At 40.8% G+C, this 26,781-nt stretch overlaps 1 protein-coding gene and 1 long non-coding RNA gene across 2 annotated transcripts in view; one reads left to right on the top strand and one right to left on the bottom strand.

Moving 5' to 3' along the window:
- The first annotated feature begins 38 nt into the window (after positions 1 to 38).
- On the top strand, positions 39 to 26,364 carry LOC109260896 (uncharacterized). Its single transcript, XR_002077193.2, has 3 exons — positions 39 to 285; positions 451 to 573; positions 26,026 to 26,364. It is a non-coding gene; the product is annotated as an uncharacterized LOC109260896 (long non-coding RNA).
- The window catches only part of ANKUB1 (ankyrin repeat and ubiquitin domain containing 1), a 28,153-nt gene continuing 8,591 nt past the window's right edge, over positions 7,220 to 26,781 (bottom strand). The window contains exons 3-6 of the mRNA XM_019439377.2: positions 24,969 to 25,185; positions 15,456 to 15,570; positions 10,936 to 11,874; positions 7,220 to 7,349 (exon numbers count right to left, since the gene is read on the bottom strand). Coding sequence (XP_019294922.2) covers positions 7,220 to 7,349; positions 10,936 to 11,874; positions 15,456 to 15,570; positions 24,969 to 25,185 — 1,401 coding nt within the window. The remainder of the gene's footprint in view (positions 7,350 to 10,935; positions 11,875 to 15,455; positions 15,571 to 24,968; positions 25,186 to 26,781) is intronic.

Here is a 26,781-nt window from a genome sequence, read left to right as displayed (position 1 = left end):
TCTGGGGTTGGAAGATTCTTCCGGCCTGAGTCCTACACTCGAACGCCCGCCGATGGTGTATTCTGGGGTTGGAAGATTCTTCCGCTAGCAAATCGTATTGAAAAGACGTAGCCTGGTGGATGCGCGGTGCCATGCTCGGTGGAAGATGAAACGACGTTTAAAATCCTGCACGCCCCCATGTGGAGCCTACATGAATAATATCAGTAGCTAACATGTATTAAGCACAGTATCAGGAAATGTTCTTACATGTATTTACTTATTTAGAGTTGAGAAGAATTCTATGAGGTAGGTACCATTATTGTTCCCATGAGGGATAAGGAAACAGAGAAAGGTCAAGCGACTGAAACTAACTTTTATAGAGCTATTAGTTTGCACAGAGTTTTTGTATATGTTATCTTATTTGATTGATCTTATTTAATTCGCTCAAGAGCTATGACCTCGTTTTTACAGATGACGAATCAAAGCTCCAAAGATCACATAATAAGCCAGAGACACGGCTGGAAGGAGAGGGTCAGATCCCTTGACGACCTGCTCCAAAGCCCATCATTCTACACAGCAGGCTGAAACCTGAAGGTTTGTAACAATTTCTATGAGTGATTATGAATTAGGATAAAGATGATGATGACAAGGGGTGCCTGGGTGGGTCAGTTGGTTGAAGCCTCTGACTCTCGTTTTTGGTTCGGGTCAGGATCTCACGGTGTGTGGGTTTGACCCCAGCATTGGGCTCTGTGCTGACAGCGCGAGGAGCCTGCTTTAGGGATTCTGTTTCCATCTCTCTCTGCCCCTCCCCTGCTTGTGCGCTCTCTCTTTCTCTTTGTCTCTCAAAAATAAATAAATAAACATTAAAAAAAAAAAAAGGTGATGATGACAACAATGACTGATGCTTGCAGAGTTCAGAACAGTATTTTTATCTTTATGTGTTGAGACAGTGTGAAATTTTGGGTCTTTTCCCAGCTTTTTCTTCTCACCTGCTGTGGTTCAAATATCGGAGACTATGGAATTGCCAATTGATAGGAACAGGACTTTCCAAATCTCACCCCCCTTGGTGGGGAAGTTGGTGGGGGGAAAGAGAAGAGGGACTAGAGAGAGATTTCATATCTATTGTTATATGTAGGGATTGAGATAATTCTCTCTATACTATCTCCTGGGCAGAAATGAAAATTGGAAGTTGTTTTAGCTCTGTTTGCTGTGTGTACCTTGTCCTTCACATTGAAATTGTTTGTTTCCTCCACAGAAAGGAGGGGCACAGAAAGGAATGTCTTTAAATTTGTCAGTTAGGTCTTGAAGCAGCATTTGCAGAGAGAGCACAATATTTTCTTAGACTGTTAGTTGGAGATCAGCAAAAATAGCATCGTTTCCTGAAGCAGCTTTTATTCCTAATTGAGAAAATGTCTATTATTTAAGAATAGTTTTCGGAAAAAAGTAAAATCATGATTTTTTGACAAATATATAATGGACACATGTCAAAGATTGTAGTGAATCCATGGGTTAATGAGGGGATCATTGCAGTAAGAACCAGTTTCAGCTGGCACAAAGGAGATACTTCAAGAATCATACATTCATGGGGAATAAGAAATGCCTAAATGAATCTACAAGTAGATATAATACTATGCCAATATGATATAGCCTTTCTTCCCTGTGATCTCAGGGACTAAAAATGCGGGTGGCGGGGGTGAAGGTGGCGAATAGAAGTAACAGAATGGAGTGGCCAAAGAAAGTGATCAAGAAGCCAAGTTATAGCTGGGGGGAAACAGCCTGGGAGTTAGAACTCTCTGGGACAATTTACAGAGCAACGTTTTTTTTGTTTGTTTTTAAAAAAATTTTTTGTAAATGTTTATTTATTTTTGAGACAGGAGCAACAGAACATGAGCAGGGGAGGGGCAGAGAGAGAGGGAGACACAGAATCAGAAGCAGGCTCCAGGTCCTGTGCTGTTAGTACAGAGCCTGATGTGGGGCTGGAACTCACAAGCTGTGAGATCATGACTTGAGCTGAAGTTGGACGCTCAACCAACTGAGCCACCCAGGCACCCCCAGAGCAATGTTTTATTACTAAATATCATATCATAGTTTAGAGGAAATTACCTGAATGAAAAATCTGAAGTCTAGATTCCAGATCTGGTTTTCATACTTCCTATAAGGCCTCCAACAAGTTGTTTTTAAATGTTATAAACTTAGCCTCTTGATTTTTTTTTTTTTTTTGAGAGAGAAAGAGAGCAAGAGAGTGTGCATGCAAGCAGTGGAGGGGCAGAGGAAGAGGGAGAGAGAGGAGTTTAGGCAGGCTCCATGCTCAGCACGAAGCCCAACATAAGGCGTGATTCCACAAGCTGGGGCTCAATCCCACAACTCCGGAATCCTGACTTGAACCAAAATCAAGAGCCAGACGCTCAACCGACTGAGCCACCCAAGTGCCCCATTATACTGTATTGACTTCACTTGATTGTCTCCTTTACTTTAGTGTCATCTCCACGGGTGTTTTAATGATGATTGCCCTTCTGTGCCATACAGGGCTGTTATCATGCTTAAATGAATTAATAAGTTCACATTAAGGAATTGATTTTTAAATATTTATTTATTTTGAGAGAGAGCGATGGAAAGCAAGCTGGGGAGGGGCAGAGAGAGAGGGAGACAGAATCCCACGCAGGCTCTGCACCATCAGCACAGAGCCCAGTGCAGGGCACAAACTCACGAACAGTGAGACTGTGACCTGAGCCAAAATCAAGAGTTGGACACTTAACCAACTGAGCTACCCAGGAACCCCAAGAAATTTATTTTAATGATCAAATTAAACAATAAATTAATGTTAAACAACTGAAAGATTTGCAAACTGGAGCATTTCTATTTTATAGCTGATTTTATGTGCCCAAATCATTGAGAATTCTGTGTGCATAATCATCCTAAAATCCATTCATTTGGTGCAACAAATGTTTGTTGAGCAATTATTCAAAGGTGCAAGCATATGCTATGCCTTGGCAGTTTGGAGGTGAACAAAACAATGTCTTTCCCTCTACATGATGACAATAAATTGAGGGGGACAATTAGGTGAAGTCAATATGAGTATGATGAGCTAATACTTGAGGTTTGAACAAAATGATTTGGAACCCCACAGAGAAGGTAGCAACTTCTACTGATTAACTGATTAACTCTGATTCCAATAAGATTCAGGCTAAGTGTCCCAGGGTATGCCTATACATGCTAATACTAATGCTTTACAATTGTATTACATTATAAGCACGTAAGGTCTTAAAGTCACTTCGTGCCATTTTACTTCTGGGGCTAAAGTGAAGAAAGTATACTCAGTATTTTTTCATTTGATTTTGGCAGGGAAAAAGGCTTCATATCAATTGTCCTCTCGCATGCTTTCCTTATTTTTCTATTTCCCTCCACCTCATCCTTTTCCTTTTCCTTGAGATATCCCCACATTCCTTTTTCTTTCTCAGACATCCCAGCCCCAGAATCTTTGCACCAGAATTTCCTTGGCTGTGTTTCAATGTTATGTAAAATATCATCCTCTGCAAGGAATTGCTGTTTGGTTCAGCATGCATACTGTCACGAGGATAAGAGCCTGGTCATACCCATCACTCACATGGATTGCCCTCTCATGGGTCTGAATCTGGCACAAAATGCATGAATTAATTCCTTTGATTTTTTAAAAATTATTTTAGTTCACCTTTTCAATTGGATTATAAAATAGGTATATAAAATGGAAAAGATAAAAAATACTTTTTGTTGAATTTTCTCATATTGAACACACCTAGTTACCCAGGTCAAGAAATATAATGTTACCAGTGCCCCAGAACCTGGGTCCTCTTCCAGTTACTATCTATCCTTTCTTGTCTCTACAATGAACTAGCACCTATACACATGCTGCCTTATATCTCTTCGGCATCATCTTTGTATTTTCTTTTACATTAATCTTCTATGTGGCCCAACTCCAAATATCTAACTTGAAACTTAAAGGTATTTTTTAAAAATGAACTTTAGGGGGGCGCCTGGGTGGCTCAGTCAGTTAAGCGTCCGACTTCAGCTCAAGTCATGATCTCATAGTCCGTGAGTTCGAGCCCCGCATCAGGCTCTGTGCTGACAGCTCAGAGCCTGGAGCCTGCTTCAGATTCTGTGTCTCCCTCGCTCTCTGCCCCTCCCCTGCTCATGATCTGTCTCTCTCTGTCTCAAAAATAAATAAAAACATTAAAAATTTAAAAAGAAAATTTTAACAAAAGTTTTACACCAAAAACTAAAAAAAAAATGATGAAAGAAATAGAGGAAGATATAAATAAATGGTGACATATACCATGGATAGAGAAATGCATCATGGGTTGCAAGATTCGATATTATTAAGATATCACGTGTGCCCTATCAAAATCCCAACGGGTTTTTTTTTTAATAGAGAATGACAAGTTTATTTAAAAATCTATATGGAGGGGCGCCTGGGTGGCTCAGTCGGTTAAGCGTCCAACTTCAGCTCAGGTCACGATCTCGCGGCCCGTGAGTTCGAGCCCCACGTCGGGCTCTGGGCTGATGGCTCAGAGCCTGGAGCCTGCTTCCGATTCTGTGTCTCCCTCTCTCTCTGACCCTCCCCCGTTCATGCTCTGTCTCTCTCTGTCTCAAAAATAAATAAACTTAAAAAAAATAAAAATAAAAAATAAAAATCTATATGGAAAGGGGCACACGGGTGGCTCAGTCAGTTGAGCGTCCAACTTCGACTCAGGTCATGATCTTGCAGTCTGTGGGTTTGAGCCCCATGTTGGGCTCTGTGCTGATAGCTGGGAGCCTGGAGCCTGCTTCCAATTCTGTGCCCCCCCCCACCCCTTCCCCACTCATGCTCTGTCTCGCTCTGTCTCTCTTTAGAGACATTTATTTTAATAAAACAATGTTAAAAAAAAATATCTATATGGAAATGAAAGGACTAAGAAAAGCCAAAATAAACTCGGAAAAAGAAGAACAAAGCTGGAATAGTCATACTACCTGATTTCAAAGCCCACTATAAAACTATAGTAATTAAGACAGTGTGGTATAGTATAATTATAAGTAAGTAGATCAATGGAACAAAATAGAGAGTCTGGAAATAGATCCATAAATATTGTAAACTGATATTTGACAAAGATACCAAGGTAATTCAATGAGAGAAAAGATGGTTTTTTCAACAACTGGTGCTACAGCAATTTGATAAACAGGGGGAAAAAATGAATCCTGACGCTCACGTCGTATTACACACACAAACATAATTCAAGATGGACTATAGACCTAACGTAAAAACTAAAACTATGAAACCTCTAGAAGAAAACATACGAGAATATGTTCACAACTTTGAGATAGGCAGAGGATTCTTAAAGAGAAAATGGAAGACGTTAGCCATAAAAGAAAAAAAATGATAAATTGTACTTCATCAAAGTTAAAAACTTTCATTCGTCAAAAGGCACCATTAATAAAATGAAAAAGTGAGCCACAGCCTGTGAAAAAATATTTGCAATACATATATCTGTATGTATTTGTATCATACAGAGAATTTGTATCATGAGTATGTAAAAATCTCCAATAAACTAATAATTAAAAGACAACCCAATATTTCGGATGGGCAAAACTCTTGAGTTGATACTTCACAAAAGATATACAAATGACCAATAAGCACATGAAAAAGCCTGCAGTATCATTAGTCATCAAGGAAATGTAAATTAATACCATAATGAAATGTCATTTCAAACCCACTAGAATAACAAAATCAAAAACACTGATGGCACCAAATTTTGACAAGTATGTGAAACAACCAGAACATTTGTACATTGTTAATGGCAGTATAAAATCATAAAACCACTTTGGAGAACTGTTATGCAATTTCTTATAATGTTAAATGTACATTTATCCAATGTATTATCCAATAATTCCACTCCTAGGTATTTGCCCAAGAAAAATGAAAGCTTATGTCCAGAAAAAGACCTTTACGATAATATTCATAGTAGTTTTATTCACAATAACACAGAACTATAGGCAACCCAAATACACATACAGCTGAACAGATAAATTATGGTGTATCCATACAATGGAATATACTAGGTAATAAAGAAAAGTCAAAGAAAGATCTGAATGAAGGAAGTATAGATATCGGAGTTATTAGACCTGGACTCCAAAATAACTATGAATAATATGTCCAAAACATTGGATGACAGATGAAAATTTTAATCAGAGAAGTAAAAACTGTAAAAAAAAAAAAAAAAGAAAGAAAGAAACAAATTAGAACACAAATATACAATAGAAAGAATTAAAATAGTTCACTGTAAAAAGCTAAACTATTAAAATTGATAAAAACCATTTATGTTTCATAACAATAAATCATCAGCAAGACTATTTATGACAAAAAGAAAAGTAGAGAAAGCAAAAGTTACCAATACCAGGAATGAAAAAGAATATCACTACAGAGAGAGAGAAAAGAATATACTATTGATACATGCGACAGCATAAATATTACACGGAGCAACAAAAGCAAACAGAAGTGACCAATCGTATGATTTCTTTGACTAGAAAACTTTATGCATGGATACAGAAATCAGAGAAGTGGATGCCTATAGGGGATTAGGATGGACTTAGTTATAGGAGCTTGGAGAGACTTTCTGGGGAAATGGAAGTATTTGCATCTTGACTGGGGTATTGGTTATATTGATGTATATATTTGTCAGAGCCATAGAATCTTATGTTTAAGATTTGTGCAATTCATTGTGTGTATCAATTTTAAAAAATTAATGGAAAGCGATGTTTTAGCAGAAGTTCAAAAGATATCTAAGACCAGAACTTGACTTTTGTAGGAGGATGTTTGTAACCGTCCTACTTTTAAGATGAATTTATTTTTATTATGTTCTACATTAATATGGTTTAAAAAAAGAGAAAGCATTAAAAATAAACCCAGGAAAACAAAAAAAGAGAAACTGTAAAAGTTCTCACCCCCATTCTTGGTTCCCATCCTTCCAGTTTTCCTACTCTGTAAGGCGACTACTACCTTCCATTTCTTATAGATTCTTTCTCAAACTATGCAAAACACATGCCTGGAATGTTCACTGCCAGTGATGGAATTCAAGAAAACCTGATGTTAGATGTTAAATATCCTGTTGATAGTTGTGTAGCATTAGAACTATTATTAGAACTTATAGCATTAATTACTTGAAATGTTAACATTAGAACTGAAGGTTCTGTTTGATCAGGTCTTTGCCCAAACTGAGGTTGTCATGACTCTTCAAAGCACGATTTCTGGAGGATTTTCACATGCTGTCAGGCCTCCTTGTGTGGTCAGGTTAGAAATGCTCTTTTTGGCTAGAACTCTTGCTATTCCTAACTGCTGAAGCCATCGTTTCTCTTTAAAGGCACTGCAAGAAAACAAGACATAAAAAATTGTAAGGAAGTCCAATCTTGTCCCTGTTTGTTGCTGAAATGATAGAAATCTTAAGGTTCATTTTGTAACTGTGGCTAGTTTATCTTCTCACACAGATAGGTTATAAAATAGAAAGTTGGAATCTTTCTGAAACTGGTTCCTTGTGAAGCAGTGGAAGTGTTATTTTCCCAAGCAATACTAGAAATTTAGCACTCACACCTAGAATCAGAAAACCACTCAATGTCATACAGAATTCTCTAGCTTGAACCTTTTTCTATATTCCCAGGCATCCTTATATAGATGATATATTCTCTGGTGTCTCCCTTCTCTTCCTTTTCCTCCCCAACAGAAACATGTTATTTTTCATTGATAAGAATTAAATAGCCTTGGGGAGCCTGGGTGGGCTCAGTCAGTTAAGTGTCAGACTCTTGATTTTGGCTCAGGTCATGATCTCAGTGTCAAGGGTTCAGTCCTGTATCAGGCTCCGCACTGAGTGTGGAGTCTGCTTAAGATTCTCTCTCTCTCCCTCTGCCTCTCTCCCCTGCTTGTACACTCTCTCTAAAATTAAAAAAAAAAAAATGTTTTTAATTTAAAAAAATGATATTAAATAGGCTTTAACTGAAATGCAGTGAAATTTAATGTTTTATAGTAGCTATTCCCTGACTATATGCTAATAAGGACTTGTAGATTTGAATATCATTACTCCTACTTTGTAGGATATAAATGTGATTTACTTTATTTTTTTTAAGTTTACTTATCTATTTTGAGAAAGACAGACATAGTGCAAGTGGGGGAGGGGCAGCAAGAGAGGGAGACAGAAAATCCTAAGCAGGCTCCGCACCTCAGCATGGAGCTGGACACGGGGCTTGAACCCACAAAAACATGAGATCGTGACCTGAGCCGAAACCAAGAGTCAGATGCTTAACCAACTGAGCCACCCAGGCATCCCAAATGTGATTTACTTTAGAGGGGTCCTCTGAGGTTCTGTCCTTTTTGTCTTCCTCTCTCTCTGCACCCTCATCCTGGGAGGCCTTATTTACTAATTGCTTCAACTCACATATCCATGACTCCTAAATCCTGACTGACACTTCCAACTTCCATGTCTTTTATCTTCTTTCTAAACCTGCCCCCTTCAGTATCCTTGCTCTAATAACACAGTGACTTTGCTATCTCCTCACCATCTCTAACTCCAGAAATAAAACTCAATTCCTCCTTCTCTCTCTACTTCTACATCTAATTAGCAATCACAGTTTGCAGATTGTTCCTCAGAAATATCTGTCATATTTGGCTTTTCTCCTCTTCCCTACTATTTCTGCTCTAGTCCAGGTCTTTATCATTCTTTGCTTCCTTTATTGAAGCCTCCTAACTCTACTGTAGGCCTTCCACAGCTTCAGTAAGACTTCTTCCCGGTGACTCTAACACACATCTCCACTAGATACATCTTCCAGAATAAACACAAACTGATTATGTGACTTGTCTGATAAAAAAAAAAAAAAAAAAGAACTTCCGTGATCTTCCTATCTACTTCCTAACAAGAAGCACACTCTCCACTTGGGCACCCAAGACGCTTCTCCATGCAGGTGCAGTCTATCTTGCTAGTTTCATCTTTAGCCGGTTTCTCCCTGTCCCCTAAAATGCCTTTTGCAGATCTGCTGACTTCTTTGAAAACTAAATTTCTCTCTTACCCTTTCATAAAACAGTGCCCTTGACCATGTTGGCACCTGTACCTGGCTCCTTTTCTTTACCACCACCCCTTTTGTCTGGCAAAGTTCTTGAAATTTAAAGGGCTTCCACCAATTCTATCAGAAGCAATCTTGCGTAAAATTACCTTAGTATTTCAAATATTTGAACTCCATCCAACTTTGCCTCATTCATCATTAATGTTCTGGATTAACTCCTTGCTTTACCTTTGCATGTTTGCATTCTGCCTAGCACTTCACTGGGACATAATAAGCAGTTAAGAATGTTTTAAAAGTGCATCTTTTGATTTCTAATGTACATCTTTTGATTTCTAATGTACATCTATTGATAAAACTAATCAGTGCTTCCTTTCTTATGTTTACAGCATGATTTTAAGATAACTATATAATTTTTTAATGTTTATTTTGAGAGAGAGAGCGCTCTTGCGCACATGCATGCACAGGGGAGGAGCAGAGAGAGAAGGAGAGAGAATCCCAAGCAGACTCCTCACTGTCAGCAAAGAGCCCAATGTGGGGCTTGAGCTCACCAACCACGAGTTCATGACCCAAGCCGAAATCAAGAGTCTGATGCTTACCCAACTGAGCCACCCAGGCACCCCAATGTTTTCAATTAATAATTTTCTTGGGTATTTTTCTAGAATTTTAGGTTATCTCTTATACATTCTAGTCAGAGATAGCTCACGAATTATGAAAATTAAAATTGTTAAGCAGTTAGTTTCATTGTGCTGTTCCAAATTTTGCCAGTTTTATAGCCCGATTACTCTGACCACTAGGTGGCAGCAGCTTAGCTGAAATAAAGTAGAGTGGAAATAAAGACAAATACTGAATGACAACTGAAACAATCTAGCCTTGTTTTTTTTCTTTCCTTTTCATTATATTGAGTAAGGGGGAAAACCACTCATAAATCTATATTCTACTGTAATATTAGAACGCAAAAAAACCACATAAGTAATGGATGGGACCTGAGATCTGATCAGAGTTGTGTTTTCAGTGAAATCTGATGACCAATGTCAAATTTTATCTTATGAAATGAATGTGCCTGAAAAGTCCACTCCTGATACACTGGTTTTTGTCTTTAAATGTGACAATGGATTACTTTTTAAGCTGACCTTAAATATTAATGTCAACTCTATCACCCTGTCCAATATAGATCTTTCCCAACCAATATATCTTGCCCAGTAAGTCAGCTGAAGTCTTTATGGTTCAGTCTGTTATTCACTTGTTCCTTTCTTTCCTTCCACTTTCATTACCATCCAGTCTTCCATGACACTTTTAATGTGTCTCTCCCCCATTTCAAGTCTCTCCCTTCTCCCTTTAATTATTAACAATTTCTTATTAGTTAAAAAAAGAGTCAAGGGGCCTTGTTATTTTTATTTTATTTTTAGAGAGAAAGAACATGTGAGTGGGGGATGGGATAGAGGGAAGGAGAGAGAGAGAATGAGAGAGAGACAGAGAGAGAGAGAGACAGAGAGAGAACCTCAAGCAGGCTCCATGCTTAGGGCGGAGCCCAATGCAGGGCTCACTCCCTGGGATCATGACCTGAGACAAAATTAAGAGTTGGACACTCAACCAACGGAGCCACCCAGGTGCCCCAGACCTTGTTATTTGATACAACTCTTTCTACTGTCTCTTTTCTTTCCGAAAGCCTGAGGAGTAAAATGATTTTTACTACACAGATACTACACAGATTGGATTGGCCAGTAAAATCAATTCATTTTGTCCTAGACACAAGGCTAAGATGAGGTCCTTGAAGCTGGATACTGATGCATTCGTACAACCTGTATTACATTATATGGCATGGTAGGACTTCATGGACCACTTCCTGCCCTAGAGAGGCCCTATTAAAGGTTTGTCCTTACGTATTTAAAGAGAAAACGTTACCTGGCCACGGCTAAGCAGTAGATGGCGTTCTCCCTTGGAGTCTTACCACTGTGCTCTGAGAAGCATGCAAAGGACGATTTGAGTAAAAAATCAGCACTGGGTGTTGCATAGTAAAAAGATGGGTGTGAATAGCCCACTCTTGAAACTGGAGGGAGGGGGATTTGGGGGAGATATGTATTTTTTATGAACTTTTGTTTTTTCTTAGCTGCAGCAGTAATTTTTTTCTGATTTTGTTGTTGCTGTCTTTGTAATTTAAAGGACGTATTTGCATCTACCGGTGGAGGTAATTTCAAGGTTTGTCGTCTTGTGATCTGCTGTGAAATTGCCAAAGGATTGATAGGTTTCTTGCTTGCAGTTTCTTCCTTGAGAGGTGGTAGCTTACCCACAGTGCTTTGTGAGTCCTTGTTCTGAGCCTTATGCCAGCCCTTGGAGGTCATTTGTGGTGTGGTGAAACCATCCACCATCACAGTGTCTCCAACTTTTGCCCCAAGGACCCTTGCGCCGCAAAGCTGGCTTTTATTAAGGTTGTGACTCTGAGCTTTGAGGACCCATTGTTTTATTTTAATATAAATCCTCATGGGAACTGATATTTTCGGAAAAGAAACCGTGGACCACATTTTGCTCAATAAATACAATACACAGTCTTTATGCTTGTGTTTAAATGCGATGGTCAGGGGGATTTGCCCCGCTGCGTTTTTACATTCCAGGCACAGCACGCTGCAGTTGACAAAGGCCTTCAGAATCAACAGTTGGCCCGCTTCTGCAGCTGCATGAATGGGGCATTTAGAGACATCTGCATGAAGGGCTTCATGGCACCATGCTCGATAGGGGTGAACACCGACAGCCTCATCGGGCCGCACACCCTGCTTCAGGGCCCATTCAGTGAGCTCGATGTACCCATAGAAGGCGGCGATGAACAGGGCTACCTTTTTCTGATACCTGAATGAACGAAACAAGTGGGAGTGGGTGTTTAGTAAGTCAGCAAACCGATAATGTAGTTACAAAACATACTAGTTAAGATATTTATTTCTTCTTAACTTTTACATAGAATGTTCTCAGGAAAGGTGTATGGTAATATACAGCTTAAACTGCACAGATCCTGCTTATATAGATTATCCCATTATGCACAGGCAAATAATTCAAAGTGGGCTCCTTGGAGTGGTTTTCTTTTTTATGAAACTCAAAGTCCCAGTGAAAACAGTAACCTTTATATTAATTGGGAAAGTACTGGAAGAAATCCAGCACATTTTAGAACTATGGATTTCTATGTTTGTTTTGTCTTTTCTACCATCAGCCCTTACTTTCTGGCTTCTCAAAGTCTCTACTGCTATTCAGATCTAAACCACTACGTTGCACTCCCACCAGCACCAGTGCCATAGTCTCCTAACTGTCTCCCACTTCCTTGTATTTCCCTACGGGCTTTTCCTCACACAGCGCTCAGTGACCTTTTTATTCCCGAAACGGGAGATAGTTTATCCTCTGTTCCGAACCTTCCAATAGCTTCCCATTCCAAGAAATCCTAACTCCTCACCTTGACCTACAAGGCCTCTTACAATCAGGCCCCTGCCCCGCTCTCCTGTCCCACTTTCCACAACCCCCTTCCCTGTCACTGTCCCAGAGCCACACTGGCCTTCCTACTATCCCTCCCCATAAAGCATAAGTTGAATGACTGGTGGGGGCTGTTCAGAGAAATAAGAATTAGGGAGGCAAACCTAGACAGAGTCCACTAAGTATTGTCCAGGATATACTTGGGCAGGGCTATCGGACCCCATTATAGAGATGGAGGCAAGCTTGCCTGGCATCATCCAAAACCACCTACATCCAAAACCAACTGACCCTCCTGTCTCTGATTACATGCTCACCACACCATCTTTTGATGTGTATGCGGCTTCCTGTGTAATTTTCCTGTACAAGGAGATGACCTTCTCAGAACATGTGGGTCTCCAGGACCCACAGTTAGATTATAACTAATTAGAATTATGCCTTAATACAGTGGCATTTTGGTTCACACATCATTTTTTTTTTCCCCAAAATTCATTAGTGTAAATCAGCATCTCTGAATGTGATCAATTTTCTTATTTTGGGGAGAAGAGTCCTTCTTGGAAGGACTAACTGGCCTTTGCTTTCATATTGTTACCTAGACTAACTGATTCTATCTTCTAAATGTATCTTTTCACAGTTGAGTTTTCTTAGCCACACCTCTGCTGTCATAAGCTTCGTTCAGGCCACTGTTACGTCTTGACTATCTCCCTGTCCCCTGCCTGCCTCTATTCCTCACACTGCAACCAGAGCAATGTTCTAAAATGCAGGTCTCATCATGGCTTTTCTCTACCTTCAATGTCTTCCCAGAACTTAAAAGATAAAGCCCAAGTTCCTTCACATTCCTACAGGTGCCTGCAAGAGCTGGCCTCTCCTTATCCTTCTAGCCTCCGGCCACTAGCTCCCTCTCACTTCATGACCTACCATGTGGAACTTGTTTCAGTTCTTTGAAGCTATTCTCTTGCCCCCTGGGACTTTGTTCATGTGGTTCCATCAATTTTGGAATATCTTTTTTTTTTTTTCCCTCCCTTCCATTTGCCTAAGTATCAGCCCTTCAGACGTCAGTTGCCTTTCTCAGGATGCTTTACCTGATCCCCTAAGTCTAGTTAGTTGCCCACTGTATACATTCCCAATCCAATATCATGGATCATGACTGTATCCATGCCATGACACTTTCATACTGAATGGTGACAGCAACAGCACGTAGCAATTATGTCCCGCTTTCCATGTGCCAACCAGCCCTCTAAATTCCGATGATTTAGTCACACAATCTCTGAAACAGTTCTGTGAGACAGATGCAATTATTACTCCCTTTTCCTCAAGGAGGAAACAAGTACAGGATGACTGTATAACTTGCCCAAGTTTACACACTAAACACTTGGAGAGTAGGGCTATGAACCTAGGCAGAAGGGCCCTGGAGTTTGTGTCCCTAATCATTTTGCAATTCTGCTTCTCCAGGAATTGGTGACTTGTTTCTTGGAAAGCAGCTATGCTCACCACTATACCACCAACGCACACTGTTACTTGTTTTTTTTGTTTCCTTTACTGGATTGTAAGGTTGAAGGCAGGGACCATATCTTGTTTATTGGTATATTCCTAGGATCATGTGTGGTATATGCTCAATAGATCATTGCTGATTGGGTGACAGAATAAAAGGAGCTTTTTAGCCTGATCATGTATATTCTCTGAGCTGATAGGTCTTTTTTTCTCTTTTTTCCCCTCCTCCCCTGTGTGCGTCTGTCCATCCGGTTCCTATGTGTGTGTGTGTGTTTCAGCATGATGAGAATACAGATAGTGTGGGCAGGGAGATTGCAGTCTGGGAACCCATCACCAGAGCCGATAAGGCCTGGAACTGAGTGAGCCTGTGAGCCCAGCTGGGTCAGCTGAGCCATGCGCATGGGTGTACATTGGGGGCAGGGTCTAAAGCAGGCACACAGCCACACCCCCCACTGCTCACCCTCCTCAGATTTTACTTAAGGATTAAGTCAAGTGGAATGGTTAAGCATCTGAGCATTAGAATTAAATTGTTAGGATTCGGTATCTAGTTGTGCCCTGGCTAGCTGTGTGACATTGGTGATAAAAGAGTATCTACCTCATAAAATTGTTCTAAGTATAAAATTAGGTAATACATGTAACACAGTGTCTTGTTACAAAGTACTCAATAAATATGCACTATTAAAGTAACAATGCAATACAAGCCATTTCTTTGGATTTAGAACATGAAAAAAGGGAAGTATCACTATCTCTAGATAGAAATTAATTCAGAATATTGAATATTATATACAATCGCAGAAGCTGTTTTCTATTCTGTCACTTCTTAGAGCCCTTAGAGCTCTTGCTGGGTGTGTGGGCTTCTGTAAAGCATGATTGAATCACCAGGAGGGGTCCCTATCCTAAAATACCATTGAATTAAAACCTAAAGAGTAATGCAACTTACATGTATGAGAAGCTGCTGACTGCAGAGATACATTAAAATGACCACCTGCTTCTCTGAGCCTACCATCCACTGCCCCAGTCACACATGTTCATGTATGGCAGAAGTATGAAGGCTTGTATTAAAAGCAGTTTGAAAAATTCTTTGGGAGCTTAGGGAGAGGCAGCCAATGTTTCAGCCAATCAGTTAGCAATCAGTGCTTTTTAGGATAATTGAATATGAGGGTGGCAAGGTACTTATTCTGATGGGCTTTCAAAGTGCTGTTAAAAGTCTGATTTCCAAACCAAACTGACATCACTTATTTAAATAGTTAGTGTTTCCTGAGGAAAGTCTACCTGAATTGCAATCCATCACCAAAGGCAGTCAGCCTTGGTGACATCCCTGCTATCTTTTTCCAGCAAATATCTCAATAATAATTTCAGGTTAATTCATGCTAAGTGGAATTGGCATGGTGCGGCACTCCAGCTGTAGAGTGAATTGATGGCTCAAGGTTCCTATGGAAGTTCAGTAAAAATTACTTAATTTAGCATTTGTCTTATCTCCATACTTGAGTACTGGTCCTTCATTTGATAAATAGCGTTGGACTTTAAGTTTTTGTCCCAGAAGACAACCCATCAGAAATTCCTTCCATCCATCCCAGACGTCCAAACGAAGTGTTGTGCCTGTGGATCAAGAGAGGCAGTTAATCATCCCAGTCTATCACTGTGGTTTGGAAATCCATAAAACTTCTAAGGATAGCTTCCTTCAACAGAGGCACAAGCTAGATGCAAATCGAAAAGTAACCTTGGACTAAGTAGACAGGGATGCTATTTTTAGCTTAGGCCTGCAGTCACTTGGAAAAGCCATTTAACTTCTGTGCACTTCCATTTTCCCAGCTGCACAGCAATTGCATATAATGCTGCAATACTTCTTTGCACCTATCTTAAAATAGCCCTGTGGACATTGATTCCGTGCTGACATATACATCACCATGTAGGGGCGCCTGGACGGCTCAGGTCATGATCTCACGGTTTGTGAGTTCTAGCCCTACACTGGACTCTGTGCTGACAGCTCAGAGTCTGGAGCCTGCTTCGGATACTGTGTCCTCCTTTCTCTCTGCCCCTCCCCTGCTTATACTCTTTCTCTCTCTCTCAAAAATAAATAAACATTAAAAAAATTTATACATCACCATGTCAACTGAGCCAGTATGTTGGAAAAGGAAACTGAAGAAACTGTGACAGGACTAATGGGCTTTTGGGGCCGTTAGCTTACAAGCGGGCTATGGGTGGAGTTGAATGATCCTTTCGTTTTATCCTTCACAAAATAGATATTCTGTATTATGAACATGAAAGTAATCTGTTCATTGCCACTGGAGAATTTTTTTTTTTTTAAATGGGGAAAGAGAGGAAGTGCAAGTAGGGCAGAAGGGCAGAGGAAGAGAGAGAGAGAATCCCAAGCAGGCTCCACATTCAGCATGCAGCCTGATCCCAAGACCCTGGGATCATGACCTGAGCTGAAATCAAGAGTCACACACTCAACTGACTGAACCACCCAGGCATCCTGCTGCTGGAGAATTTGTCACTTGCTCCTCAAAAGTCTACTCTCTCCTGGTCTACGCTAGGTAGCACCACATATCCTTTGTCCTTCAGGCTGGTGTTTTTTAGGAATCTTCTTTCCTCAGCCTTCTTTTCTTTCTCTACACATTCCCCCGGGATAAAACCCAATCTCCTTCCTGTCTGGCTCACTCACTCACTCTGTCCCAGCCACTCTGACCTTTCACCTGTCCTTCAGACACACTATGTCTACTCCCATCTCAAGACCTGAAGACTTGTAATTTCTTTTGCTTCAAAGGGTCTTCATCCAGCTTTTCACAGAATAGTGTCCTTATTCAGTTTTCAGTTCAAGCATCATGTCCTCACAAAGGACCCTCTTGGGCACCGCTGCCCCCTCCCCCCACCCCCCAACTCCTTTAGTCTTTATCCTATGACTTTATTTTAACTTCTTCATAGCTCCTATCATCAGTACTTTAAATCATTTTTCTTGTTTGGACTTTTTTGTTTTTCATGTCCTCACTAAAAAGAAAGTTCCTTCAAGACTTGCCACATAGTCTGGCACTTAATAAGTGCTCACTGAATATTGGCTGACTAAGGCAATCTCAGTGATGCTATTGGCTTCACTGACCACCCACATGGCGTTCATTCCAAAGTCCAAATCTCCACACCAGGCCTCTGCTTCAGCTCCAGAGTCCCCCTGCTGGGGACACAGGCACCTAAGAGAGTGCACTATAAACCCATCGTTCTGAAAGACCACTCATCTTTCCTCAACCTACTCTTCCTCCTGCGTTGTGTCTCAGTTTGTGGCACCACTGTCTTCCTTGTTACCTCCCTCAGCTAGACATTGAGGAGTTACTCTTTGTCCTTCCCTTTTTCTCATGCACAATAGCTAAGGCCTGAAAAGTTTATCTCATAAAAGTTTAAGAACCATTTCCTTGCCTCCGTCTCCCCGGCTCCACCCTATTTCAGGCCTAGATGATCTTTCACCTAAATCTACCTCCGGAAGCTCCCACCAGCCTCCTCATCCCTTTATTCAGGTCTCTGCTCAACTGTCATCTCCTCTTCTAGCTAACCATCTAATAGCCTCCCCCCGCCCCCATGCTACCACATGACTCCCTGTTCCCATATCCTGTTTTCCTTTTACTAAGAAGTTCTCATTTCTATTTAAAATTTGCTCTTTTTCTGTTTACTTAGTGCTGCTTGCCTTTCCCACTGAACCGCAAGCTTCAAGACGCCAGGAATCTTGCCACTGTTGCTCGCAGCTCTATGTTCACTTTCCTTGGTGGTGCCTGGCTCATGGTGGATGATCAGTAAATATTTGTTGAAGGAAATTCTACCCTATTTCCCGAATCCATTTTGGCCAACTGCTGCCCTCCTAGCCCTTTGTAGCCCAGGAGGCTGTCCTGCACTTCAGTGTGCACAATAGGCTGTTTCTGGCCTTGGGGTCTCTCCTTTTGCTGTCTGAATTCTTGTGACTTCTTACCCACGCCCTCCTGCCAATAGTTTATGATGCAACCCTGGAATCACCTCCTCCGGGAAGCCCTTCTTAATTATGTCATTAGCTCACCTCTCTAAATAGATAAAAGGACTGTTCAACTGGTTACCATAATGTATGTTGAAAGTCTTTATTGTTAAAAATACATTTCTGCTTTGGAATTCACAGTTTATAAACCCTGACAGAGAACTCTCTGAGCCCAAGCATTGTCTCATCCAGTCTGTGGGTTCTGTTCTAGTTACGCTTTTGGGCTGCAAGGAGGCCCTCAGGAAAATGGGGTTTATTGTACTGAGTCAAGGGCCAGATCTGCTGTACGTTGCGAACAAAAGTACTCAAGATGGGCCACTCCCCAACTCCCAGGAGCTCCAGGATCTCTCTCTCTTTCTCAAGCCCTCTAGCTCTTTGTGTCTCCTCCATTTCTCTGCTAACAGCCTGCCCTGCCTTCTTACAGTTTGTCCTGCCGTAGCTGAGGTATGCGTGCAACATTGCTTTGCCATGACCCAACCTTACGTCATGACACCGTGAATTTTCTGCCCACACTGATAACCGGTTTTGTCTCTCTATATTTCCCAATTGGAATTCACAAGGCTAGTAATAATTAATGATAATAATATATTGAATATGAACAGCTAATACTCATTGAATGCTTATTATATGCTCTCCATTATTCTAAGTACTTTACGTGAATAAGAGAATGTAACATTTACAACAATCCTAAGTATGGGTTGTATAATTCTCTCCATTTGACATCTAAGGAAACTGAGGCACTATGAGATTCAGTAAACTGCCCAGGTTTTACATACCCAGTAAGTAGTGGAATCAGGAGTTGTACCTAGGCAATCTGGCTTCTGTGCCTACATTCCTGTCCTCTGTGTTATCTTTGTCTCCAAACAAGAATTTAATTGACTCAGCTGTGAGAGCTGATGTCATTGGACAATCTGTAGATTGGCTGACTGCCTTTGAATCAATATGATGGCCTTGGCAGTAGGAACTGGGAATATGTGTGACTTGGCTTATCCATACATACCCTCAGGCCCAGACACATAGTAAGTTTATAATAAATACTTGCAGGTGTTTATTATCCTTGATGCAATAGATTTAGTTGCTCTGAAGCTTCTTGCTGTACTTAAACTTTCTTATTTAAAGGTTTGACTCCTATGGGTAGCACTGAAAACAAGGGACTTTAAACACTGTTCCAAGTACATTTATTTCATCTCCTGACTTAAGTGATTTGCTGTGTTTGTAGTTTACTATAAAAATTACCCATAGGGGCCCCTGGGTGGCTCAGTCAGTTGAGTGTCCAACTCTTGATTTTGGCTCAGGTCACGATTCCAGGGTCATGGGACCGAGAACTGCATCAGACTGTGTGCTGAGTTTGGAGCCTGCTTGAGATTCTCTCCCTCTCCCTTTGCCTCTCTGCCCCTGTCCCCAGCTCCTGCTCTCCCTCTCTCTTAAAAAAATTGTTATCCACAGATGAGCATTGAAAAGCCTGATTGACACTGTACCGCAGCCTCCTTGATCCTCTACAGCTGAGGCTGCACAGCTTCCATCTGAAGAGCCAGCCAAGCTCTAGGCCCAGGAAATAACCTTAATTCTAGTAAAAGGGAATATGTTAAGCCAGTAGCTAAGGTGGGAAGTTGGCATTTCTGTTCATCTGGCTCAGATACTGTCTCAGTTCTAGCAAGTTGCCTTTTTATCCCTCCTGACCAAGCCCCCACCTTGTGCCCCAGAACATGAATGTCAGTATCCTACTCTACCTTTTGGGTTTTAGGACTGAGGTTCATCCATTCTTTGAGCCTGGAGCTGAAGTTCCTACTCTGAACCCCAATCCCCGGGGTTAGATTTCTGTTATGTGTTGTCAGAGCCTCTGATGTCAACAACTAGCTTGTCTGGTTTGTCACCTCTTATGTAATTTATTTATTTATTCATTCACTCACTACTTTGATGCTATGCTATGGCTCGCCCACCAGGCCCCTGCTGGGTCACCCTGGGGTCAACTTCTGCCTTCCTAAATGTAGTTGCAGACTGATCTGTCTACCTATCTCAGGGATCCCACCAGCAAGACTCATTTGAGACTAACTCCCCTTTTCCTGGCCCACCTGCCCTTTCCTAAGTGGTTGCCTAGCATTAGGATCTCAGCTCTTCCTTGATCATCCTGTCCACTGTTGATGAACCCCGATTCTGAAAACTACAGAGAAGGCTATATGATTTAAATCCTCATCAGCAGTAGGGCACCTCCGTTGAGCCCTGTATTTTATTCTCCTTTAACTCCCTATCTGGGAACAATTGTTACACGTGTTTTAACTATTAATTTTAGTTCCTTGCAATGAAGCAGTCCTCATTTCTGAAGGAACAAAGGTAACAATGGATGGTTTTTCTCTTAATGCACAACTTTTGAAAATCCAGAGAACTTCTAAGCAAGTTAACCATTTATTGGATAATCCTTCCATCCCAGTTGGTTTGTAATACTTCTTTTGTCACATATTAAATTTCCTCATAAGTTTAAGAATTCTGTTGGAAAAATAGAAATTTACTTGAAATATGCTATGTTGTAAATGGAAGTAAAACTAATGAGACCTAAGCTTCAGGACCTCTCACTATATGAGTTTTCTAATCCTCTCTTCTTAATTTTGAATTTTTTTCAAAGACCCCCCAAAATTGTATATGTTTATAAAACCTGGATCTGCTCACTCTCTACTTGCAAACCCATCACCATGCCAAGCCATTCAGGAAAGCAGGTATGAGCAACAGTGCCTGTTCTAGGGAATTGTCTTCAACTTCTCCCTATGTGGTCCCTGTATCCCAAGTTTCCGGATTCCTCATCCATACTTTGAGGTCAATATCTGCCTATCTGATCTGAGATTTTTCTTCCTGAATATGGAAATCATTTCCCTGGTGTGGGTTTCCCCTCGTGGGAAGCAAAACAACACATTTATCAGAAATTAAAGAGCATGAATAAAAGTAGGTGCCAATAAAAGTTGGCAGTATAAATTGTTGGAAAGAACCCAATCCTGAGTGTGTGATTATGATTTATTAGCAGTATGACCTTGAGCTGGTCACTTAACTTCTTTGAACCTCATTTTTCTCATTTATAAAATGAATTAAAATAACATGTAGGTCTTCAAGGGGCCTAAGGGCTGGTAGCAGGGCCTTTGAGCCAGCTGAGATTTCAGGGTCTGAGCTGATAGGACCCTGCTCCTGGAATAGTCTCTGAGATACAATGTGCTCATTCTGGCCACGAATACATGCCACATGGCATTTATAGTGAAAAATACCAATGGCATCATTCTGTAAAGGAAAGGTATTCCTTCATTCACTTATTTGTAAGGCACAGTTGTTCCAGAAAGGATTAATGTCAGTTTGTAAGCATATAGAAAATATAGACAGAGTAACTAGCAAACAAGCACATAGATAAGCAAGAGGAAAGCAAAAGCCAGGATAGAGATTTAAGAACTAGAAATGAGGCTCGTGGTGCCTGGGTGGCTTAGTTAAGCATCTGACTTCAGCTCAGGTCATGATCTTGCGGTTCATGAGTTCAAGCCCTGCATTGGGCTCTGTGCTGACAGCTCAGAGCCTGGATCCTGCTTCAGATTCTGTGTCTCCCTCTCTCTGCCCCTCTCCTGCTTGCACTCTCTCTCTCTCTCAATAAAAAATAAATATTTAAAAATTAAAAAAAAAAACCAGAAATGAGGTTAAAATGAACATATAAATGTCCCATACACATTGATACAAGAAAAGGTGGGTGTGGGTGTGGGTGTGTGGGTGTGTGTTGTACCTATATGATGTACCAATAAGCCTCAAGTCACAAAATCACAAATATTAGAGAATGTTTAGCTTTGGCAAATTCTTGATAAGTTAATCATTAAATATTCTATCACCAAAAACATCCTTTATCCTCTAATTACTTATCTTTTTTTTTAATCCCTGAAATCTTTCTGTCTCCATCCTCTTTATTAAAACTGCTCTGAGCTCACCAGTGACCTTTAAGCCAAATCAAAAAGTTTTTCTCAGACATTGTCTTTGGCCTTTTACCAGCATCCTGAAAACAGTCTCTTCCTTGTCATCTGTGACAATGCAAAGTCCCAGTTCCCTCCCACTTCTGACAACTTTGCATGTCTCCTTTTCTGACTCCTCTTCTGTCTACTTGCCCTGACTTCAGCATGTCCTGACCACTGGCCTTTGGCCCTTGACATGTTCCTTTCTGTACTTACTCTCTCAGGAAAGCACGTCTCCTAGGGCTTGGCCCCTGACCCATGGGCAGGATGCCTACAGCAGTATCTGCTAACCCAACCCATCATTAAGCCCTCACACCATATTTGTCATGGAGGAGAATTAGACAATGTCACATGTACTTACAACTTTGCTACCAACTAGCAGAGTAACTTTTAGGAAATAAACCATACTCTCTGAGTTTCTTTATATCTAAAGTTCAGGACCCAAAGCATAAGCTCCTTTTCCCAAATTTCACCACCACCGTCCTAGTGTCAGAGCCTTGGTGCTTCCCTCTTCTTAAATGTGATTCAGCCTGACATCCTGTCTCTACTTCCTGGGTTTCTCAGATTCATCTCTTCTGTTGCTAGTGGAATTGGTTAATACTGGGATTCTCAGAAAGCCTGTTGGCATATCACCTTGCTTCTCTCTTCACTCCTATCTGTATTTCATGCTGCTTGCTACCAGATTAAACTTCTGCTAAAACATTTCTGTTCCAGAATGTACGTGGCTATGGTGGCAAGCATATTAAGCTTACATATTAAGCTCTGTTGCCTCACCCCTAAGACCCTTCTCAATCTGACCCCAGTTGTGTTTCCTATTGGTCTCAGCGAGGCTCCTCCACTCTTTGGAACAGTCTCCTGATATTTGTCTTCCCTGGATTAAACCCATGTTTGTGAACCTGTGGCTTGTGTTTTTCTTTTGGCTCAGAAGCCTGGAATGTCTTCCCTTCTTCATTTCAGATGATTATCTTAGTGTGCTCACACCCAGCATTCTCCAGAATGCCTTCCCTTGAGCCCTTCAGCCTACACTGAGCTGACTTATTGGATTATAACTAAATATATGTGCATGCCTTCTTTCTACCACTTTATTATAAATGCTTGGAGTGCAGAAGCAGTTCTGCATCTCTCTATATGAGCTAGTAAGTATTTCCAGACTAAATGAACTATTGAAGCCCTTGATTTTTTTTTTAAGTTTATTTCTTTATTTTGAGAGAGAGAGAGAACACAAGTGGGGTAGGGACAGATATAGAGGGAGAGAGAATTCCAAGCAGGCTTTGCGCTGTCAGCACAGAGCCCGATGCAGGGCTTGAACTCACAAATGGCGAAATCATGACCTGACCCAAGATCAAGAGTTGGATGCTTAACCGGCTGAGCCCCCCAGGTACCCCTGAAGTCCTTGATTTTCAATATGAGCTTGACTGTTTCTCAGAAGCCTTCTGATTTTCCACTGTCTTTAGAAAGGGGTCAATTTTCAACTCTTGATAGCATCAGGGATGACTCATTGACTGGGAAGGGGAGAACCTGGAAGACAGGCTGATCATAACTCCTTTACCCTCTAGTTAAAAAAGGTGGACTAGCTATTGAGGAACACTAGGGATGCTTTGCACAAAGATATGAAGCAGCCCAAAGACTTTTCCTCCCTTCTCTTTGAGGCTCTTCTTTCCTTGCCTCTCCTCCTATGGCCTGTGTTCTAATGGTGGCTAAAGCAGTCTACTCTGGTCATACTCGAGCCCCTAGAACCTGACATTTGAAAACCATCATTCCTATGGGGTCATTTTGGGAGGCCTGGGTTATCCTTGACACATCCTGAGCAAATCATTTAACCATTTGGAATATTTTTGCTTTCTTTAAATCTATAAAAATTGGAGGTTAGACCAAGCCATTTCTAAATTCTCTTCTAGCTGTAAACTGTCATATCATAATCTGAGTACCATAGGCCTGAAGAGCAGTCACCCTAATTTTCTCATGTATCCTTTTATGTTTCATTAAATAACTAGATCATAAGTTGCTTGGGGACAAATGCCTCTTGTGTGTCCTTACTCACATAAGCCTCCACCATCTTCTGGGCAGGGCTGATCTCTTAGCAAGCATGCAGACTGGCATGTGCTTTACTGTGAGGTACTCTCAGGACAAATCCCAGAACATCACTTCCTTTGGTCAAAAACAGGATGATAAATGATGTCAAAAGTTTTGAGAGCCTCAATTAAAGTACCATGAAAGAATTAGCAAATATAAGAGTCAAGAGAAATAACAATAAATGAAAATTTAGCAGTTATAAAAAGCAAAACTGCCTAATTCAATGATGTTTACAAAGCCCTACTATAAATTGGGAGAAGTCCAATTCCATTGCAACAAATGTGACAACACAACGTTACCTAAACTTCTGCTAATTATCACAAAGATTCATTCACCTCAAGCAAGAATCTCTGTAAGGTTTGAACCATTTTCCAATAGAGTTAAAACAATCTGATGGTCCTTTGATTTTGTCTTCATGGTATATGGCTACAGCAGTCACAACCTGGAAGTACAATATTTAAATAAATGTTGTAATGTGTCCATCAGGGATGAATGCCAGCTCACTAATCTGTACATCAGGATGAATGCCTGCACAGTATCTGCTTCACGCTGTTTAAAAGATTAACGTAACTGATAATATCTTAAAATAAGATTGCAAGTCTCACATGCTACCATTCGTGTTAAAAAGGAGAAAAAGAACGTGTATTTGAACTTCCTTCTATGTATTCTTGAAATATATTTTGAAAGAGAGACATATAAATTGGTCTGAGTTTTGCTCTTCTATCCCGAGGATATTAACAAGTTATCCTACTTTGAGAAAAGAGAACAAGACTTGGCAGGGCTATGAGACCTTTCTTATTTCTTAGTCTACAGACCCAGCTACCAGAGAGGTGTATGGATAATTTACATCCCCACTGAGGTTACAGAAGTTTTAGTTTGGAAACAATTCCTCCATTTGTTGCAAATCTGGTATCGAAGAACCCTAGCGCTGAGCAGTAGTTAGTATCAAATATAGTGGGCAGTACCGATGTCTGTTTGGTAGTCCCTGAGGGTGTTGCAGTCATACATCTCCATTCCGTTTGGGGTCCGGAGACAGAAGACACTCACGGGAAAGCCACATCTCAGAGCTACCAGTGTTCTCAGATCAGACACTTTTTTACTAAGAAGGGAGATGTTCTCCATCATTGGCATTGTCTCTTGGGTCACAGCATTGAACACATAGAGAGTTGGCTTATCTTCTTCCTAAGGGGAAAGAGAAGGAGGGAACTTAAGAATAAGCACTGTCTTGGGGTTGGAGCAAGGGAAAAACGTTTCGGAGGGTGGCCCTAAGTGCCTGTAACTTCCATGATGTGGGTGCTAAGGATGAGGGCAAAGGCCAGTTAGGTTCCCTGGCTTCTGGTCTAACTCTTGTTCTTCTGTCCCAAGGATATTAAGGAGTCCTCCTGCTTTGAGTAGCATAAAGAAGACTTGGCAGGGCTTTGAGACCCCTTTTTTTAGTCGACAAACCCAGATACACAAGAGGCATGTTGATAATTTATATCCAAGCTGCACTTATGGAGGTGTTGGTTGAGAAACAACTCCACTGTTACGTTGTGCATTGATTTGGAAATACTGTGGATTCTTCGGGGCACTTGCGTGGCCCAGTTGGTTAAGCGTCTGACTCTTGATTTTGGTTCAGGTCATGATCTCACGGTTGTGGGATCAAGCCCTGCATCAGGCTCTGCACTGACAGCATGGAGCCTGCTTGAGATTCTCTCTCTCCCACTCTCTCTGCCCCTCACATTCATGTTTTCTCTTTCTCTTTTTTTTTCTCAAAATAAATAAACATTTAAAAAAAAGAAATACAATGGATTCTAAACCTTTGGTCAGTTTTTAAAATCCTTTCTAAGAGGTTGTCTCTAAGGAATGGAACCAAGTTCAAGATTGGGGGGATAGTTGGCTTATCATTTTATGCTTTTCATTGTCTGTATGGTTTGACTTAAAAAAAAAACAAACGTGTATTTATTTTTACTCTTTAAAAAGGGAAGTTCTAAATATAAGTGAAAATTTTCCTTTTTTCTTTTTCTTTTGCAATCCAAATAGGAAAGCAAGTGGCACTGATGGATCTGAAGCAGAGTTAAAATGGAAACTTTGGGGAAAATGTTCATTCTCCTGTTAACAACAGGTGAATCAAGCCAAACTAAAACTAAAAACACAGGAAACGGGAAATGTGAAGGGGGCGAAGAGAAGACTATTAACATTTTCACTCTTCTAACAAAAAAAGTGAAATTGACTTTACTTCCTCTTTATCGGATTCAGGACAATCATTTTTTTCCTCGAAGGCTTCTTGTTGGCTTGGCAGATTTGAATGCACAGTGCTGCCACTGTAACATGGGACTCTTGGGTCTTAAGTAAAACTGAGAAGGGGGCTCCAGCCAGTCATTGCTCTCTTGTTCAGCCTCTGTTCTTCTCTCCCTTTCTCCTATCAAAATTTATTTCTGGATTCCCCAGGAGCCCCTCCCTGTTTCAGGCTCATAATACGTTATATTCATTCCCCTCCTCCCAGGTCACACATTGCCATGATATAATCAACATGCAGATCTCTTTGAAAGAGGCTTTAAAAGAGTAATGAATGTTATTGATGAACATTTAGGCTTCAAAGCTTTGATCTGGGGCCCATTTCAGTGACTCAAATCACCAGAAACAGGTTCCGGCCCTCTGTTTCCTGAGTCTGAAGTGCTTAGAACAGTTTTACTCAATAGCTTCTCATAAATCTGCTCAGTAAAAATTGAAAGGACATAGGTAGGATTCACCCTTTCCCTTTCGCCATGTTTATGTTTTCCTATGGCTGCATTAAAG

The sequence above is a fragment of the Panthera pardus genome, unplaced genomic scaffold, assembly GCF_024362965.1.
Source record: "Panthera pardus isolate Hobbes unplaced genomic scaffold, ASM2436296v1 HiC_scaffold_16, whole genome shotgun sequence".
NCBI lineage: Eukaryota > Metazoa > Chordata > Mammalia > Carnivora > Felidae > Panthera > Panthera pardus.
The sequence above is the reverse complement of the archived record's forward strand: the minus strand, read 5'-3'. Positions and strand labels throughout refer to the sequence as shown.